The 18,986-nt window shown below is 37.6% G+C and overlaps 1 protein-coding gene across 4 annotated transcripts; it reads left to right on the forward strand.

Moving 5' to 3' along the window:
- The first annotated feature begins 5,959 nt into the window (after positions 1-5,959).
- On the forward strand, positions 5,960-10,558 carry LOC122275293 (homeobox-leucine zipper protein MERISTEM L1-like). 4 transcript variants are annotated; one of them, XM_043084295.1, is made up of 11 exons: positions 5,960-6,816; positions 7,338-7,599; positions 7,693-7,810; positions 7,947-8,135; positions 8,233-8,670; positions 8,759-8,860; positions 8,976-9,176; positions 9,264-9,438; positions 9,568-9,824; positions 9,940-10,035; positions 10,172-10,558. In XM_043084295.1, exons 2-11 carry the CDS (start codon positions 7,361-7,363, stop codon positions 10,535-10,537), a joined length of 2,181 nt encoding a protein of 726 aa, XP_042940229.1. In that variant the 5' UTR covers positions 5,960-6,816; positions 7,338-7,360; the 3' UTR covers positions 10,538-10,558. The 4 variants fall into 4 exon arrangements, with proteins under 4 accessions (XP_042940229.1, XP_042940227.1, XP_042940226.1 ...); XM_043084293.1 differs by having other exon boundaries at positions 5,963-6,816; positions 7,333-7,599; positions 9,553-9,824; XM_043084292.1 differs by having other exon boundaries at positions 5,964-6,816; positions 9,553-9,824.
- Positions 10,559-18,986: the final 8,428 nt, after the last annotated feature.

Here is an 18,986-nt window from a genome sequence, read left to right on the forward strand (position 1 = left end):
TCTTTGATCCTAGCTAGTTACTTACACGTATGCTAGACGCAGGAAGAGAGTTGGGTGGAGTTGGGAAGCCGGAGATTTCACCGTATACGAGAAGAGAGTGTTGAGGGATCACCCCATGTGTGCCATCCACCCACCCCATGTGTGCCATCCACTATGTGTGCCCATGTGTTGGTGGTGTCCAATTCACATGATGATATTCCTCACTAAGTGCTTTCATTGAGTGTCTAGCTTGTGCATTCCAGCACATATGTGGAGGGAGAAGGGTTGAGCCTCTCCTATAAATAGGAGAGGTCATATGAAGGGAAATTCATCCCATTGAGAGAGAGAAGCAAGAGAGTGTGTGTAGTGTGCCATTTGAGATAGAGTTGTTTTGAATATAGTGTTTCCGCTCAGTGGACGTAGGCAAATTGCCGAACCACTTAAATATTGTCTCTATCTATTTTGTGTTTATTTTCAGGGTAGCTTAAGGCACAACAATTGGTATCAGAGCCAATTAGGCTCTTTTTTTTAGGGGTGGATTTTTGTGGTAGTGTGGATACGTACAGTCTAAGAAGGTTCTGTCTAGGAGATTGAAAATTTTAAGCGTGTCCATTGTGACCCTCCAATCTTTCCTGGGAACTGACTTAGTGTGGTACTATTCATTTCTACCGTAAAAGTTCATCCGAGCTTCGGTTCGTGCTACCCAGAAAATTGTAGTTGATCGGAATCAACTTTTGATCACACCACAACGTTCCTCTCGTGATCAAGACGGATCCGTTGCCGCAAACGGCATCGAAAACGAGTACCGGAGGAGCCCGCACGCGCCTCTAGAAGTTGGAGAGTGTAGTCCACGCGCCCCCACGCGCATCGGAAGTCGAAAACGCGTGAGATACACTTCCCCACGCGCCCCCACGCGCCCAACAGAGAGTCAGCGCCTGTCGTACACGCGTCTCACGCGCCCCCACGCGCACTGCAGTGCTTCAGCGCGTGTTATACACGCTCCTCACGCGCCCCCACGCGCACAGAGCTGCTGTAGCGCGTGTAAACCACGCGCCCACGCGCCCCCAGTCGCCCTACACAGCGCGTGCATCTCACGCGCCAGACGATCAGAACCGTCCGTTTTTCAAATCTATTTTGGGCTTGATCTAAGCCATTTGGAGTCCGATTTCAACGATCAAATAGTGCTTTCCGACTATTTGGATCATTCCGGACTCATCCGTACGGTTAGAATTTTGAAATTTTGTGTCTAAAGTTTCTAAATTCAAATGGAAAGATCTGGAAGAGATAGGGGCTCTGAAAATGCCAGTAGCTCTGGACGTCGGTCCACCGTGTCAAATGCCAAGTTTGAAGTTGAGAAGTTCGATGGAACAAGCAACTTCGGCATGTGGCAGTGTGAAGTCATGGACGTTTTGATCCAACAAGAGTTGGATATTGCGTTGGAAGGAAAGCCAGACGATATGACTGATCAGGGTTGGAAGAAGCTTAATACTCAAGCTTGTAGTACAATCCGGTTATGCCTTACCAAAGAACAAAAGTATTTTGTCATGAGAGAGACAGATGCTAGGGTACTTTGGCAGAAATTGGAGGATAAGTTCATGAAGAAGAGCATTGAGAGCTGTTTGCACTTGAAGAAGAAGCTCTTCAGATTCCAATTTCGTGAAGGTATTTCAATGACTGAACATCTGAATAGTTACAACCAAATTCTTGCTGATTTGTTAAATTTAGATGTTAAAATCGAAGATGAAGATAAAGCTTTACTTTTACTAAATTCCTTGCCTGATACATATGAGCATTTGATTACTACTCTATTGTATGGGAAGGAAAAGATTAGTTTTGAAGATGTATCTAGCTCTTTAATTAGCAATGAGTACCGGAGAAAAGATAAACAGGTACAACAAGATACATCAAGTGAAGCGCTAACAGCAAGAGGGAGACCACAGTCAAGATATCCTGGAAAGAAGAAAGGTTTTCAATCGAAAACCCGAGCCACATCACGTGGTTCATCAGTCGGAAGAAAGCTCGCCAAAGACGAGTGTTCCTTTTGTCACAACAAAGGACACTGGAAGAAGGATTGTCCCAAACTGAAGGGACAACAGCAGAATCAACCCACCACAGCCAATGTCGTGGACAGAGATGATGATTCAGATTTTTCCTTGATAAGTTCATCATCCATTTGTCATTCCGATGAATGGATTATGGATTTCGGATGTACCTATCACATGTGTCCCAATCGGGACTGGTTTACTGACTTCAAAAAGATTGAAGGTGGAACAGTACTTATGGGCAATGACAGTGCCTGTAAGACTCAGGGAATAGGTAGCATTCGGCTAAAGCTGCACGATGGTAGCGTCAAGACTCTGACAGAAGTTCGGTACATTCCGGACTTGCGGAAGAATCTCATCTCACTGGGAGCTCTGGATTCAAAGGGATTCAGAATCACCATTGAAGACGGAACTCTCAAAGTATTAATGGGAGTTCAGGTGGCTATGAAGGGTTTGAGGCGAGGAAACTTGTACTTCTTGCAAGGAAGTACTGTTGCTGGAAGAGCTTCCACAGGCTGTGAGAAGCTAGATGAGACTGATGATGACACCTCCAGTCTGTGGCATATGCGTATGGGACACGCAGGAGAAAAAGCTTTGCAAACACTGGTGAAGCAAGGCTTACTCAAAGGTGCCAAGACTGGTAAACTGTCTTTCTGTGAGCACTGTGTATTGGGGAAGCAGAGGCGGATCAAGTTTGGAACCGCAGTACACAATACACAGGGAATACTTGACTATGTGCACTCCGATGTTTGGGGACCTACCCAAAATGCATCTTTGGGAGGTAAACATTGGTTTGTAACTTTTGTAGATGATTATTCTCGTCGTGTGTGGGTATATACGATGAAGAATAAAGATGAAGTGCTGCAAATCTTCCTTGATTGGAAGAAAATGGTTGAGACTCAGACCGGCAGAAAGATCAAGCGGCTCAGATCTGATAATGGAGGTGAATACACTTCAGATCCCTTCATGGAAGTATGCCGGAGAGAGGGAATTGTCAGACACTTCACAGTACGAGGTACACCGCAGCAGAATGGTGTGGCAGAACGAATGAATCGTACTTTACTAGAGAAAGTACGATGTATGTTGCTGGATGCTGGATTCAGTAAACAATTTTGGGCTGAAGCTGTGACATATGCCTGCCACCTCATCAACCGACTACCCGCATCTGCCAATGACGGGAAGACACCCACTGAAATGTGGAGAGGTACACATGCTACTGATTATAACTCTTTACACATTTTCGGATGTCCTGCTTACTATCACGCTAAAGAGAGTAAGCTTGATCCTAGAGCCAAGAAAGCAAAATTCTTGGGCTTTAGTACTGGTGTAAAAGGGTATAGACTCTGGTGCATAGAGTCTAAAAATGTGATCATCAGTAGAGATGTTACCTTCAACGAATCTGAGATGCTTAAGTCACATAAGCATAGAGATTCCAGTGAATGCAGCCATGATAGCGAAACACCTGGTGATTCGCAAAAGGTGGAGTTTTTCACTCGAAAGGATTCAGGAGAAACAAATGGAGAGCACGGACAAGATGAGGTTGATAGTCGAGTCACAGTACCTCCAATACAACCTGAATCAATAGCAACCAACAGACCGAGAAGAGAGAAACGTGTACCGTCACGTTATGCAGACTATGTGACATATGCATTACCAGCTGAAGGGGGTGAGATCCCAACCACTTACAGAGAAGCCATACAGTCCAGTGAACAAGTTGAATGGACAAAGGCAATGAATGAAGAGATGCAGTCTCTTCACCAGAACCAGACTTGGGAGCTTGTGCCGCTTCCAAAAGGAAAGAAGACAATTGGCTGTAAGTGGATCTTCAATCAGAAAGATGATCAAGCTGCTAAGAATGGAGTGCGATACAAAGCTAGGTTGGTAGCCAAGGGCTACGCTCAGACAGAGGGAATTGACTACAGTGAAGTATTCTCTCCTGTTGTGAAGCATTCATCCATTCGGATATTGCTAGCTTTGGTAGCACAATATGATCTTGAGTTAGCACAGCTTGATGTAAAGACAGCTTTCTTGCATGGTGATCTGGAAGAGGAGATTTATCTGTCTCAACCAGAAGGATTCAAAGAAGCTGGCAAAGAAAACTGGGTATGCAGTCTGAAGAAGTCTCTCTATGGCTTGAAGCAGTCACCTCGGCAATGGTATAAGCGGTTTGACCGCTTTATGATGGATCTGAAATACACTCGTTGCCAATACGATCATTGTGTATATTTCAGAAAACTTGCAGATGGATCTTTCATTTATTTGCTTTTATATGTAGATGATATGTTAATTGCATGTAAAAGCAAGGGGGAGATAGATCGCTTAAAAACTCAGTTAAGTCGTGAGTTTGACATGAAAGATCTGGGAGAAGCTCGAAGAATACTGGGGATGGAGATCAGCAGAGATAGGGTGAAAGGTATAGTTCACCTTACTCAGAAGCAATATCTGAAGAGAATACTGCAACGCTTCAACATCGACTCAAAGACGAAGCCGGTGAGTACTCCAATGGCCCCATATTTCAAGCTCAGTGCATTGCAGTCTCCTAAAACTGATGAAGAGCGGGACTACATGAGAAATGTCCCATATGCAAGTGTTGTAGGAAGCTTAATATATGCCATGGTGTGTACACGACCTGATATCTCCCAGGCCGTTAGCTTAATTAGCCGCTATATGCATAATCCTGGAAAGACTCATTGGCATGCGGCTAAGTGGATTCTACGGTACATTTTAGGAACCGTAGATATTGGTTTGAAGTTCGAGAAGAGTGAAGATAGTCTAGTAACTGGGTATGTTGACTCAGACTATGCAGGTGATCTTGACAAACGCCGATCGACAACTGGATATGTGTTCACTATGGCTGGAGGACCAGTTAGTTGGCGATCAACTTTGCAGTCGACAATTGCACTATCATCAACTGAGGCTGAATACATGGCTGTAACAGAAGCCGTGAAAGAAGCCATTTGGTTACAGGGATTGGTAACAGACTTGGGCTTTAAGCAGCAAGAGGTTACCGTTTACTGTGACAGTCAGAGTGCAATTCATCTGGCCAAGAATCAAGTATATCACTCTCGAACAAAGCATATAGATGTCCGTTTCCACTTCGTACGTGAGATATTGGAAGAAGGGGACATTCTACTTCAGAAGATTGGCACTGAAGATAATCCAGCAGATATGTTGACAAAAGTCGTCACCGGGATCAAGTTCCAACACTGTTTGGACTTGATTAATATCTCATACTGCTGAGCACCCACGGGTGCATTGGCGCCTTAGGGCGCATTTGGTAGCGGAGATCTCTCATGGCAAACGAACATTTCGATAAAGGGATGAAATCATTGGAAGGATACAACATGCAGTATCCTAATGTGGCACACTTGGGTGGAGGGGGTGATTGTTGAGGGACCACCCCATGTGTGCCATCCACCCACCCCATGTGTGCCATCCACTATGTGTGCCCATGTGTTGGTGGTGTCCAATTCACATGATGATATTCCTCACTAAGTGCTTTCATTGAGTGTCTAGCTTGTGCATTCCAGCACATATGTGGAGGGAGAAGGGTTGAGCCTCTCCTATAAATAGGAGAGGTCATATGAAGGGAAATTCATCCCATTGAGAGAGAGAAGCAAGAGAGTGTGTGTAGTGTGCCATTTGAGATAGAGTTGTTTTGAATATAGTGTTTCCGCTCAGTGGACGTAGGCAAATTGCCGAACCACTTAAATATTGTCTCTATCTATTTTGTGTTTATTTTCAGGGTAGCTTAAGGCACAACAGAGAGACCCTCGCTCTCTCTCTCTCCCTCCCGCAATTACACCATGCACCCTCCCCTCCATAAATGCTATTACATCCTCTCGATCAATACGCTGTGCATTAACTCCACGCTGCTACATACCCTCAACTCGTTTCCATTTCTTCTTCTTCTCAACCCTTCAAAGCCAGGCGCCCCCTGATATCTCGATTTTATATTCTGTTTTTCCTCGACCGTTTCTCTTTCTCCTTGCGTCTCCTTTCCTCTCTGATCATCGATCTTCATCACCGAGTTATTCTTGAACCCTTTTTGAACAGTACTACAAGTATAGATCATCATGCCCCAAGAAAAACTAAAAAACCAGTACCCTTTCGGCCTTCAAAACTAAGCGTCCGGTGACCCATAAGTCAAAAAGAGATCTAACCACCCTTCTCTCACGGTTTTTTTCGAACCACGTACTCCAAAGGGTTTTTATGCTTCAAGCTTAAAACAGCCATATCACATATATCTGTTGTGACTTGTATCTCAAACCATTGTTCGTTACTTTAGCATAAAACCGAAATGATTGGGAGAGAGTGAGCGAGCAGTCCGTGTTTGTGTTCACCGAGATCTTAGCATGCGTTATAATCTTAGTTTTAAAGTGTAGATGTCAAAGGCCTTCTCAAGAGTGTCGACTCTTTCCTGCCACGTTTGTTTCAAAATCTAGTCTTTCGGGACTTTAGAGGAGAAAGGTTGAAGCCTTTTGGAAGCCCAAATCAGTAATCTCTGCCCCTCTGCTATACGTACCGGGTACTATTCCTGTGAGCTTTTTCTCAGACAGTGACAGATAATCTATTTAAAGCATTCCCCCACTTGCTCCTCAATTGAAACCAAACCCAGTCCTTCCTACGCATCTTAAGTAGAGAGATTTTATATATAGAGACGTGCGGTTTCTAGGTTTTGTACTGGAAGAGTGAAATATGGTATCCGGGAAAATGCTTCGGGTGAATGAGTTGAAGGGAGCATAAAAGCTGCTGATCAGCTTGATACAGTCAACTTTGTGGCGAAGCAGAACAGGTAATTTGTTTCATTATTTTTTTGAATAAGATAAATTGGTATGGAAATTAAAAGTGGAATAAGATGTTATTATAATATTATTTTTTAATATTATTATTATTTTAAAATTAAAAAAATTAATTATTTATTATATTTTATATAAAAATTTTAAAAAATTGTAACCATGAAATATTCTTATATACCAATGAACTTAGTTTTTAGAGATACGTGTTAGATACTTTTTTTCTACAAGATTTGTTTCCTATATATTAGTTACAGGTTTTAACGCGGCTCTCTCTCTCTCTCTCTCTCTCTCTCTCTCTCTCTCTCTCTCTCTCTCCCCCCCCTAATTTGTTCTTTTTTTTTCTTGGAATTATGGGGTGGGTAGTTTACTATACGTATATTTTCCACTGTTCTAGAAATTTTATTTTTCGTGGTATTCATATTTCATTCAGGTCTCAATTGCGTTAACATAATCTGCTTCTTCCAAGTCGATCATTAATTAATTAGCTTCTATTTTCCTTTCTTATTAAAAAGCACAGAGTTCCAATATTCGTAGATAGTTATGGAAATGTTTCAGCCAAACATGTTCGAGACTCACCATCTTATGCTAGACATGATGATGACACCCAAGTCTTCCGACAGTGAATTGGTAAAGATCATTAGAGATCAGGACGATTTCGAGACTGGAACAGGCACTGAAATCATGGAAGCTCCCTCCGGAGAAGACCAAGATCCCAACCAAAGCTCCAAAAGGAAGCCCTATCACCGCCATACCCAGCGTCAAATCCAGGAAATGGAAACGTAAGTATTCCCACTATTAATACAGGAAAGAGCTAGAGATATCCATTATAACTGTGCGATATAATGTTTTAGTGATTTGAACATTGTTTCTAGCTTCTTCAAGGAGTGCCCTCATCCAGACGACAAGCAAAGGAAAGAACTGAGCCGTCAGCTAGGGTTAGAGCCTCTACAAGTCAAATTTTGGTTCCAAAATAAGCGGACGCAAATGAAAGTACGTAACGCGCTCACATATAAGAGTATGCATTTCAGAAGTTTCATGCGTTTCCCAAAAAAATGTAACTTCTTCAAGCATTCATGTACCTAATGCTGATGATCACACACCAATGACTAAACTTCTTCCATCATAGGCCCAAAATGAACGCCATGAGAATGCAATTTTAAAGGCAGAGAACGAAAAACTTCGTGCGGAGAACAATAGGTTTAAGGAATCTCTTGGGAATACGTCATGCCCCAACTGTGGAGGTCCAGCAGCTCCTGGTGAGATGTCGTTCGACGAGCAGCATCTGAGGATCGAGAATGCTCGTTTAAGAGAAGAGGTGAATTAATTATGCCCAGCTTTAGCAAATATTGTGTTGTATTTGCAGTTTATTAAGTAATAGTCTTATGAATTTTTTGTTTTCGGGTTGATCGCAGGTTGATAGGATATCTGGGATTGTGGCCAAATATTTTGGCAAGCCTTTGACTTCATATTCTCACCTTTCACCCCCCGTGCCTTCCCGCTCCCTTGATCTTGGGGTCGGGAACTTTGGAGCGCAGACAGGATTTGTAGGGGAGATTTATGGAGGGAATGATCTCCTCAGGTCAGTTTCAGGGCCTCATGAGGCAGATAAGCCAATGATTGTTGAGCTTGCCGTGGCAGCAATGGAAGAACTCGTAAGGATGGCTCACGGTGGAGAGCCATTGTGGGTTTCGTGTGCCAACTCTACTGAGATATTGAATGAAGAAGAATATTTGCGGACTTTCCCAAGGGGAATAGGCCCCAAACCATTAGGATTAAAATCAGAAGCTTCGAGGGAATCTGCCGTAGTTGTTATGAATCATATCAACCTTGTTGAGATTCTCATGGATGTGGTAGGCACTTCTCCCATAGATTAATATGATTATCGGCTTATTATGAATTAATTTGAAACGTTTCTTACACTAATATTTTTTTTATCAGAAACGATGGTCAACTGTGTTTTGTGGTATTGTTTCGAGAGCAATGACTGTAGATGTCCTCTCAACTGGAGTGGCAGGGAACTATAATGGAGCCTTGCAAGTGGTATTTAAAGAGTCCTTTTACTCTTCAAACTAATCTAATGTGCTTTCCTAAGCAAGAACAGAGATTTTTTAGCAAGAAAATTCAACAGCTGCGCCTAACTTTTGTTCTCCTACAGATGACAGCTGAATTCCAAGTCCCTTCACCGCTTGTTCCAACTCGTGAAAATTACTTTGTAAGGTACTGTAAACAGCATGCCGACGGGACTTGGGCAGTTGTTGACGTTTCCTTAGATAATTTGCGCCCGAGTTTGATTTCAAGGAGTAGACGAAGGCCATCTGGTTGTTTGATCCAAGAATTGCCAAATGGTTACTCAAAAGTAATGAAAGCTCTTAAATCCACCTTGTATATAATATTAGATATATAATTCAGTCGTCTAATTTGTCATATTTTCATAATTATGTAGGTTACATGGATCGAACATGTAGATGTAGATGACAGAGCTGTTCACAGCATATACAGACCATTGGTCAATTCAGGTATTGCTTTCGGAGCAAAACGTTGGGTGGCGACCTTAGATCGACAATGTGAACGTCTTGCTAGTTCAATGGCCAATAACATTCCAGCAGGAGATTTATGTGGTAAATTATTTCAGTTGTTTTTCCTTTTTGGTAAACTCATGCTCTTAGGATCATAGAAACCTCATTCACCAGATTTGTCTTCCCTGCTCTTTCAAAATCAATTGTAATGCATAGTAATAACAAGCACAGAAGGGAGAAAGAGTATGCTGAAGCTGGCAGAAAGAATGGTGATGAGTTTTTGTACTGGTGTGGGTGCTTCTACTTCGCACGCATGGACAACATTATCAGCAACAGGTCCTGATGAAGTAAGGGTTATGACCAGAAAGAGCACGGATGATCCCGGCAGGCCTCTTGGTATTGTGCTGAGCGCTGCAACTTCCTTCTGGATTCCAGTTCCAACAAAGAGGGTTTTTGACTTCCTTCGGTATGAGAACTCTCGAACCCAGGTATTTGCGTGCGAAGCTTACTTGCATAGATTTCTTCTATTATGTTAAAACAACTGGCTGTTCAGTATTTGGTACTCAAAATATACTTTGTTTCTAAAGGATTTTGATCTTTCAGTGGGATATCCTTTCGAACGGTGGCCTAGTTCAAGAAATGGCACACATAGCCAATGGTCGTGATCAAGGCAACTGTGTCTCTTTACTACGAGTAAATGTAAGTTCCTCATGTGTGCGTGGAACATCTATCTAGCTAGCTCGAGCTCAATATATCTGAAAATCTATCTCATCAAAATCGAAACTGACGATTCTCATTGAGAAAACTAAATTGTCTGTGTCATGACGAACTGCAGAGCGCGAATTCAAGTCAAAGCAATATGCTGATACTACAAGAGAGTTGCACTGATTCAACTGGATCATACGTAATTTATGCTCCAGTTGATATAGTTGCCATGAACGTGGTCTTAAGTGGCGGGGATCCAGATTACGTCGCACTTCTACCATCAGGTTTTGCCATACTGCCCGATGGGCCTGGTGTAAACGGTGGGGGCATTCATGGGGTTGGATCCGGAGGCTCTCTGTTGACAGTAGCGTTTCAAATCTTAGTAGATTCAGTCCCAACGGCAAAACTCTCTCTTGGATCAGTGGCTACAGTGAACAGTCTAATAAAGTGCACGGTAGAAAGAATCAAGGCTGCAGTCATGTGTGACAATTCATGATTGACAGGATCACTTAATATGGTGAGAGATCAAATCTTCAAACTCGGTTTTAGTTTTATTTGATCATGCACTTACGTACAATAAGTTTTTGGGGTCAGTGACTTGATGAAATTGAACTAATTCGTATCTTGTCTCTAATTATTACTTCGGAAAGGACCTAACTTCTGTTTTGCCCTTTATGATATTAATTGCTGCAGAACAAAAGAACGGATGAAAAGAAGGGAGCCAAGCCAGGGAAGGTACGTGATGCATGCATAGTCCAAAATTCGGATCAGAGATACAACGAAGGAAAGAAGTCAAGAACGCACCCTATAATAATATCATTTCCTGGCAGATCATGTCAGTCGCACTGCGAGGCTTATGGGAATGTAAAATCAGACTGATGTCATAATTAATTAATAGTAGTCTCCTGCAGTCAGCTTTTCTTAACTTCCTATGAGGATTATGATATATATATATATATATTAGGTTTTCTTTGATAAGTGGTTGACTTAGAATTAGGAGGTATTAGTTCGACCGTTGAAGGTCGGTCGGTAACAAATTTAGGGTTTTCTTTGTTGTATTTGTAGTTTTTAGAATGAACCAATAAGCTCTTGTTACAAGAGCCTATCCTAGTAATATTGATATATGAGATCTGAATTTAAGGGCAAAGTCGATTTACTCGTGATAGACTGCTAAGTAACATGCTTCAAATCTACTTTACATTGACAATATAAGTATCTTTACAGTCTAATGTAACATACCACATAATCAATCCACGTTATTCTATGAGTTTATTTTTATAAAAAAATTTTATGGCCAAAGTGTTAATTCTCCAACAAGAAAAGAGAATGGTATTTTAGTTTAAATCTATTATACGATAAACTAGGCAAAGTTATATTAATCATGTCATCTGTACTCGAACCTAAACACCAAGGGTTTCTCACACCCACAAGACCACAACAATTGATCTTTTGCTTAACCATATATATTGCATATTAATTGTGAGCAATTTAAAATTAATGCTTCCTTTATCTTTTTAATAGTACCTCATTTTAAGTCTGTGGACGTTGCTGGCTATATTTGATCAGTAGGCTGAAGGGCAGGGGTACAACAATTTATCATGCAAGTAGTACTCGTCATTATGCAAGCTAGAGGCACGAAGTTCTTGATGCCTGCTAAGATATAAGAAGTCTGTGGAGACAAGTTAATATAATGTCGTAACTTACAGTACTATCTGATACCAGATAAAGCAACTACCTACCTACGTACCACGCTCTCTCCTCCCTTATAAATTTTTCCCATATGTATTGAAAAATCCTTACCTACCACCAGCTTGATCTTCCTAAATTCAGGAAAAAATGTTTTAATTTAATTCATTTCCCTACCTAGCCTGCTACCTCTTATATTTTCTCAACCATCTCTGATCCAGATCTCTCCTAACTATTAAAATCCTCCACCCAGCCCTTCCAATATAGCAACCAGCTAATTTATATAGAGCCTAACTACCTAGGAGGAATCTTGCATTAATCATTGGTCATAAAAACTCACCCATAGATCGATAAGTACTATTAACTATAGATTGGTTTCTTCTATACCATTTTAGCAAGACTGCCCCATAAAAAGTGTGAATTTGTAGGATCGATCTTTATTTTGCTTGAACAGCAATCGGTTTATATACACTCTCATGTCTATTGAATCAATTATATATATATATATATATATATATATATTCGGTTCTCCATGATATACGTACGTAATTGGCGATCCCAAACCATGCAATCTTTTTGTGACTAATTACTTCATTAATTAAACAAGGTGCAAAGGGTTGGACTTTAGATTTTCTGGATGAGGAGTTTCGAGAGCGATGCTTTTGTGACCTTGTTCGAACTGATAAATGGGATCTTTTCTATATTATTCACTAATTTTTGTATTTGTGATTTTCTTCTGCCTTAATGAGGTTTTTAATAAAAATGAAACTTAGCCTCTTTCAAAATAAAAAATAAAAAAATTAAGAAAGTTTTGGGAAGAGCCTCTAAGCCCAAATTAAGATGCATGACTGCTCACTGATCACAATTGCTTCCAAGGCTTACAGTCCATACATACTCAACTAACTTCAACTCATTTTATTTAATTATTATAATTTTTTTTAATTTTAATACAAAATATAATAAATAATTTGATTTTTCTAAATCTTAATATAATAATAATATTAAAAAATAATATTTTAATAATATTTATTAAATTTTTAACTTTCATCTCAACTCAATTTAACATTCAAACGCTGCTTCAAACTTTTGTTTTTTTATTAATTTTTTAATAGAAACTACTCTATGCAACCCTCTTTAATTTAGTGTTAGTCTTGTTGGTGTACCAAAGGCTTTGTACCTCCATTATACCCAATTTATTGCCTTTGTTTCCTTGACGCCGAGAACCCAATTTTGGTTTATGTATTTTGTCGCGATTGATTATTAATATTGGTAATACGTACTAGGTCGACTTGCTTGAGAAGGACCCTGAATCTCTGATATCGATCTAATTTTATCTTTTGTCACGTGGTACATATACGTGTGTAATAGTTACCCTACAATATTTTTGAAAAAATAATAAGAAAAAATATAGTTACAAATATAATTATATACTAATTTGTGCATCAATGTGATGTGATTGGTCAAAAAGTAGATTTTATTAAAAACAGTGTTAATTTAAAGTTTAAGTATAAATAAATCAGTACTAATACACATTAATGCGCGACTATATTTGTATGTAGTAAAATTTAAATAATAATTAATGATGGTTATTAGGATGTCAGGTACGGAATACTGAATCGCAGAACGGTTATGATGCATTACTCGCATTTATGATAAATAACATAAGGATCAATATCTTTCACTGAAAAAAAAAGGACGCTTCTTGAGCCCGGGGTTGGCCTTGGACCTTCCCGCTAGGTAAAAAAAAATTATTTTATTTTATTTTATTTTTCACATCATTTCTTAATATTTTTAAATATTTTTTAAAAAATAAAAAATTCATAATAATATTAAAAAATATTTTCTTAATCACTAAAAAGTAAAAAAAAAAACTTGGAAGTGGTAGCTATCCCTGACTTTATTAAAAAATACACTCAAAAAAAAAAAATTAATAACGCCACCTTCAAAACCGTGCATATATATATATATATATCATCTTCCATGAGAGCTAATTAGGAATTGCCCTCATGGTGGCCACGGGAGCCATGATCATTAAGGTGAGATTTAGATAGTTAGATTAAATTAGATAGTTTTAAATAAAAATTAAATAAAATTTTGTTAAAATATTATTTTTTTAAAAAATATATTTATTATTATTTTTTTATTATCTTTTTATTATTTCATGATGTGATATTAAATGATAGGTTCACAAATAAAATATAATAGATAGTTTCTAATCATCTAATGTCATGTTATAGAATGATGAGAACTGAAATGATGAGTAGTATTATTTTATTTTTTTAATATTATTATTATTTAAAAATTTAAAAAAATTAAATTTTTATTATATTTTATATAATAATTTAATAAAATTATAATAACAAAATAAAATAAATTAAAACTATCTCTATATTCAAACCAAGCCTAATACTAACCTAATACTGCATGTCACTGCAGCTGCAGATTTTATTTAACCGTATTTAGTATTAAATTATAATCCTCAGTGAAAAGCGGAAGCCAAGCGACAACAATCATAATTACTAGTGAGGAAGCCCTCTAAAGTCATCAGGACCACGCTTTTATGTGGTACGGAAAGGCAAACTTCATGGAGTTCCCCTGGGTTGTTCACACCCATGAATACATACGGCAAAAACTTTACAGTAGTTCAGAGGGCCTCTAGAGTTGGGTGATGATCATTGTTCCTTGCTGGTATAGCTATTTATGCTGGCAGTGGCAGAGAGTGTTTCCCATTTACCAATTATTTAATCAAGATCACCATTGCAAATCATTATAGCTACCGTTTGTTTTCGCGACTAAAAATTAAAATTTTAAAAATTTTTTAAAATTTTTGTATTGTCAGAAATTTTATAAAAATAAACACACATTTTAATTTACCAGTTTTCATCTTAAAAGATCTCAAGTTTCTTCTCAGATTTTCATCTCAAAAGATCTCAAGTTTCTTCTCAAATTTTCATCTCAAGTTTTCATCTCAAAAGATCTCAAATTTTCATCTAAAAAAAATTACACCATCGGTAAATAAATAAATAAAGGAAGTAGCCAAAAAAAATACAAAATGGTTAAAAAAAAAAAGGAAGTAGAAAAAAAAATTCACCATTGGTAAATAAATAAACAAAAGAAGCAGTAAAAAAAAGACCAAATAGTTAAAAAAAAGAAGCAGCAAAAAAAAAAATCACCATTGGTAAATAAATAAACAAAATAAGCAGAAAAAAAAACAAAAAAAACATTATTGACCAAATGGTTAATAAAAAAGGAAGCAACAAAAAAAATGCATAATTGGTAAATAAATAAATAAAGGAAGCAGCAAAAAAAAATAAAAAAAGAAGTAGAAAAATAAAAATAAAAATTACAGCATTGGTAAATAAATAAAATATTATAAAAAATACTACAAGTATTTGTGAGTCCCATCATATTACTAACTATAAAAAAGTCAAACTAATCTCATCTCATCTCTAAAAATAAACACATATTTCATCTTATCTCATCTAATCTCAACATATCACAAAAATTTTTATCTCATCTTATCTCTAAAAATAAATACAAATTTCATCTAATCTCATCTTATCTCATCTCATCTTAATATATTTTCAAAAATTTTATCTTATATATCTCATCCCATATGTAAAAACAAACGAGGCCGTTTGATCTGAATAAGTACCGTTCAGGACGTTCTTGGAAGTTTTGGTGATCTTCTTTGAAAAGAAATTTTGGTCAAGCATCTCTTGAAAAAGCATCTCTTGAAAAACAACTCTAGTGGATTCATTTATAAAAAAGTTCCCGTATGCGACCGTAATTACAACAATTAGCATCATGATTCATGGAAGAAATCTCCCGGCAGTTTATATATATATATATATAGCAGCAATGAAAGGAAAACCATGACTGGTAAATTAATCGTCTACGTATATAGGTTCTGGCCGGAACAAGGTCATCATTAGAAGCAAAGAAACGTTTTGAAAACCATTTATGAAGGAAATTAAAATTTCCTACTGACGTACCCGCATTTTAGATGGTAATGTGCGCATGCTACTGCCATGTCCGCGCACTGCTGGCAGCCAGCACGGTTTACGAGGAAGTCATTGATTTAGTGCCACCCAACACTCTTTAGTTATCATGGTAAAGATTTATACACCAACGTCCGCGATTATTAAGATGCAACGTTGTGAACTAGTGCAGAAAGCGGCCATGCAGGAGCTAATTTTACAACTTTAACCTCTTTATTATTTTCGAAGTAGAGGCATATAGAAAATTGCGACGTACCTATCTCGATGTGATAAATATTTTCGGAAGAAAGGATGAGGAAAAAAATTAAAGCAGCTTGGAAGACCGAATTATACATTTAAGAGGTTGCTACAGAATTTACACCTTGTGTTCTGTAGGAGCTATGTCGATCGTATGAATGGTTGCTTCTGTTTCTTGTTCTTGCTCGATCTACACATTTCTTCTCACCCTCAATATTGCATGTTGCAGAGGCAGATCAATTTATTGCGGTTGAAGATAGGGTTGCGCTAGCTTTTATTGAGTTCATGGGAGCAATATTGAAGGTTGTTAGGTTTCGTTAGTTTTTAATAGGCTATTATGGGCAAGCCTTTGCGGTTGTGGCTGGCGATAAAAGTTATTCATTTTGTCAATGCGGGACCTTGCTTACAAAAAGGAAAAATTTAGTTATAAGCGATTCTGTGTATCAATATACTCATCCATATAACGTAATATTTGGTTAGAAAATTAAATTTTAATAAAAATTATGTCAATTTAAATTTTAAATATGAATGCAGTAGAATTGATACGTTGATTGGTACATAAATTTATTTGTATATAGCAAAACTAAAAATAAAAACAATAAAAAAAGAAGCGAATAGGCATTAATAATCAGATTAAATTGACCAAAAAAAAGTTTTTTTTTTTTTTTTATATATATATTAGGAGAAGTAGTGCCTCATGAATGAAGGAAAATAAGGATATGTATTCATCATTCAACGAGTCCAATCCAAGTATTGTGGGATCGAATAATTAATATTTCTATATACGCAAGAAAGGAGAGTTTTAAAACCAAGAAGATTGATTATCTTTTATATATATTAAACTTACTGATCTCTACTTCTCTAGTAAGCGAAAGGGTAAGAATAGTGATGTTGGAGCCCGAAGATATCAAAATATACCAAGAAAGCCCAACTGAAAACAAATCTGCCTCTTGGGCCCAAAGCCAAGAGGGCTTGGGAGAACAATGGGCCACCAATGAGTGCACCTTGCCCGGAAGTGCTCGCGAGGAGCAGACCTAGCTCAGAGTGAGCTAGGAGTCAACCTCACCCAAAAGTGTTCACCAGGAGGGAACCCTAACTGCTCTCGCAAGGAGTAGACCTTCCCCCGTAACTGCTCACAAAGAGTCAACCTCGCCCCCCAGTGCTCAGTGCTCGCAGGGACGGAACATCTTCAAAAAGTCCGAAGGTGCTGGCACTGGGGAGTTTTTTCTGCTTGGTCATATAGAATTTTCGGATAAAAATTTTAAATTTTAAAGTTAAATATTAAAATATTATATTTTAATATTATTATTATTTTAAAATTTAAAAAAATAAGAAAAAAATTAAATTATTTATTATATTTTATATCGAAATTTGAAAAAGTTATAATGATAAGATGAAAATTTTATGTTTGAGATAAAAATTTTGTATGGCCAAATAGTAGCAAATGTTGAGATGAAAATTTTTAGTTTGATATGAAAGTTATAAGTTAAATAAAATATTATTTTTTAATATTATTATTTTGAGATTTGAAAAAATTGAATTGTTTATTATATTATATGTGGGAATTTAAGAAAGTTGTAATGATAAAATAAGATGAGATGAGATAAAAATTTTGAATATAATCTTGTTGTAATGATAAAATAAGATGAGATGAGATGAAAATTTTGAATATAATCTTACTTTCAAACCTATCACCGAGAAGTGCTAGCGAAGAGCAGGCCTCGCCTTGAATTTCTCACTAGGAGTAGGGCTGTACTCAAAAAAAAAATAGTTTTTCAAATGTAATGGAATATAGGCTTTAGATTTTTTTTTAAAAAAATTGCTTTACAACATCTTTTTTGGAACAAAATTTAGTAGTATATAGCCTTCGTAGTTAAAAAAAAAAAGAAGAAGCCAGGTATAGCCCGGTACCCGGATTTCCGGGTTATAAAAATCCAGATTCATCTAAGTTTCGGACCGGGTCATGACCCGGGTATATCCGGGCCGGAAAAGGCTAGTGAATTCCCTAACAAGTTGGAATGGTCTCCAAGGAAATCAACATGTGACTACAATATAAACTTCTTTTATAAAACTTGCTCCTTCTGCTAGGCGTTTCACATTATTTGCAGCTGCATCACGAATCGAGTAAACCTACAGCCAATGTCAATATTCAATAAAGCAAGCAAAATATATACCACATGTTAAGATGCAAGCCAATAAATATTGCATAATCGTGCTTGTTATTTTGCAAGTCAGATATTCAAGCTGGTTTTTCAGTACAGAGTATTCAAACTACAGTTTTTGCATACATGTCTTGAAAACAAGTACTCTAAAAATATGGACTATGGATACTTACAGTGGATAATAGCGTACACTGTCTTGGTTTAATATAGAAAGCATCCAAATCTAAAACAAGAAATTCCAAAAACTTCACACTGATATATACAATGAAGATAGGAACTACAGACCATCATCCTTCCAAGCTAAAACAGCAACTTGGGGTTTGTTAACAAGTTAATAGCAAAGCTTAGCAAGATTGTAGTTTGTTCTTATCAAAACAACTTCAATGATACATTACTGTATTTTAGTTTCTGTTTTTCATGTTTAACAAAAGAAAAACTCTCCTAACACTGTCAATATTACCTAGCACTTGATTAGCTTCTCTTGGAGTAGCCCATCCTTCACCCTCCTTCGTTATCTTCTTCAGTATTCCTCCATCACCAGTTATGTCTCTGATAGTGGTCCAAGACAGCATTTCAATATCAAAAATGAGAGTTGAATTGGGAGGAATCAGGGGTGGAGAGCCGAGTTCCCCATAGCATTTCAATACTACACATAAAAACTAGAGAACGAGAGCAAGTATTGATACAAAAACATCTACTTGTGAAGTTTCTCTTTGGCTTGATACTCCCTCTATTGCATGGTGACACACTGAATTTCATCGAGCGAATGGGAGACAAAACCAAAGCAATTATAAAAAATTGTCTTTCCAATAAGATTCCATAATTAGATTCCAGTTCATTCAAATTTTCATCCTACATA

Source organism: Carya illinoinensis, chromosome 9 (assembly GCF_018687715.1).
Source record: "Carya illinoinensis cultivar Pawnee chromosome 9, C.illinoinensisPawnee_v1, whole genome shotgun sequence".
NCBI classification, from domain to species: Eukaryota; Viridiplantae; Streptophyta; class Magnoliopsida; order Fagales; family Juglandaceae; genus Carya; species Carya illinoinensis.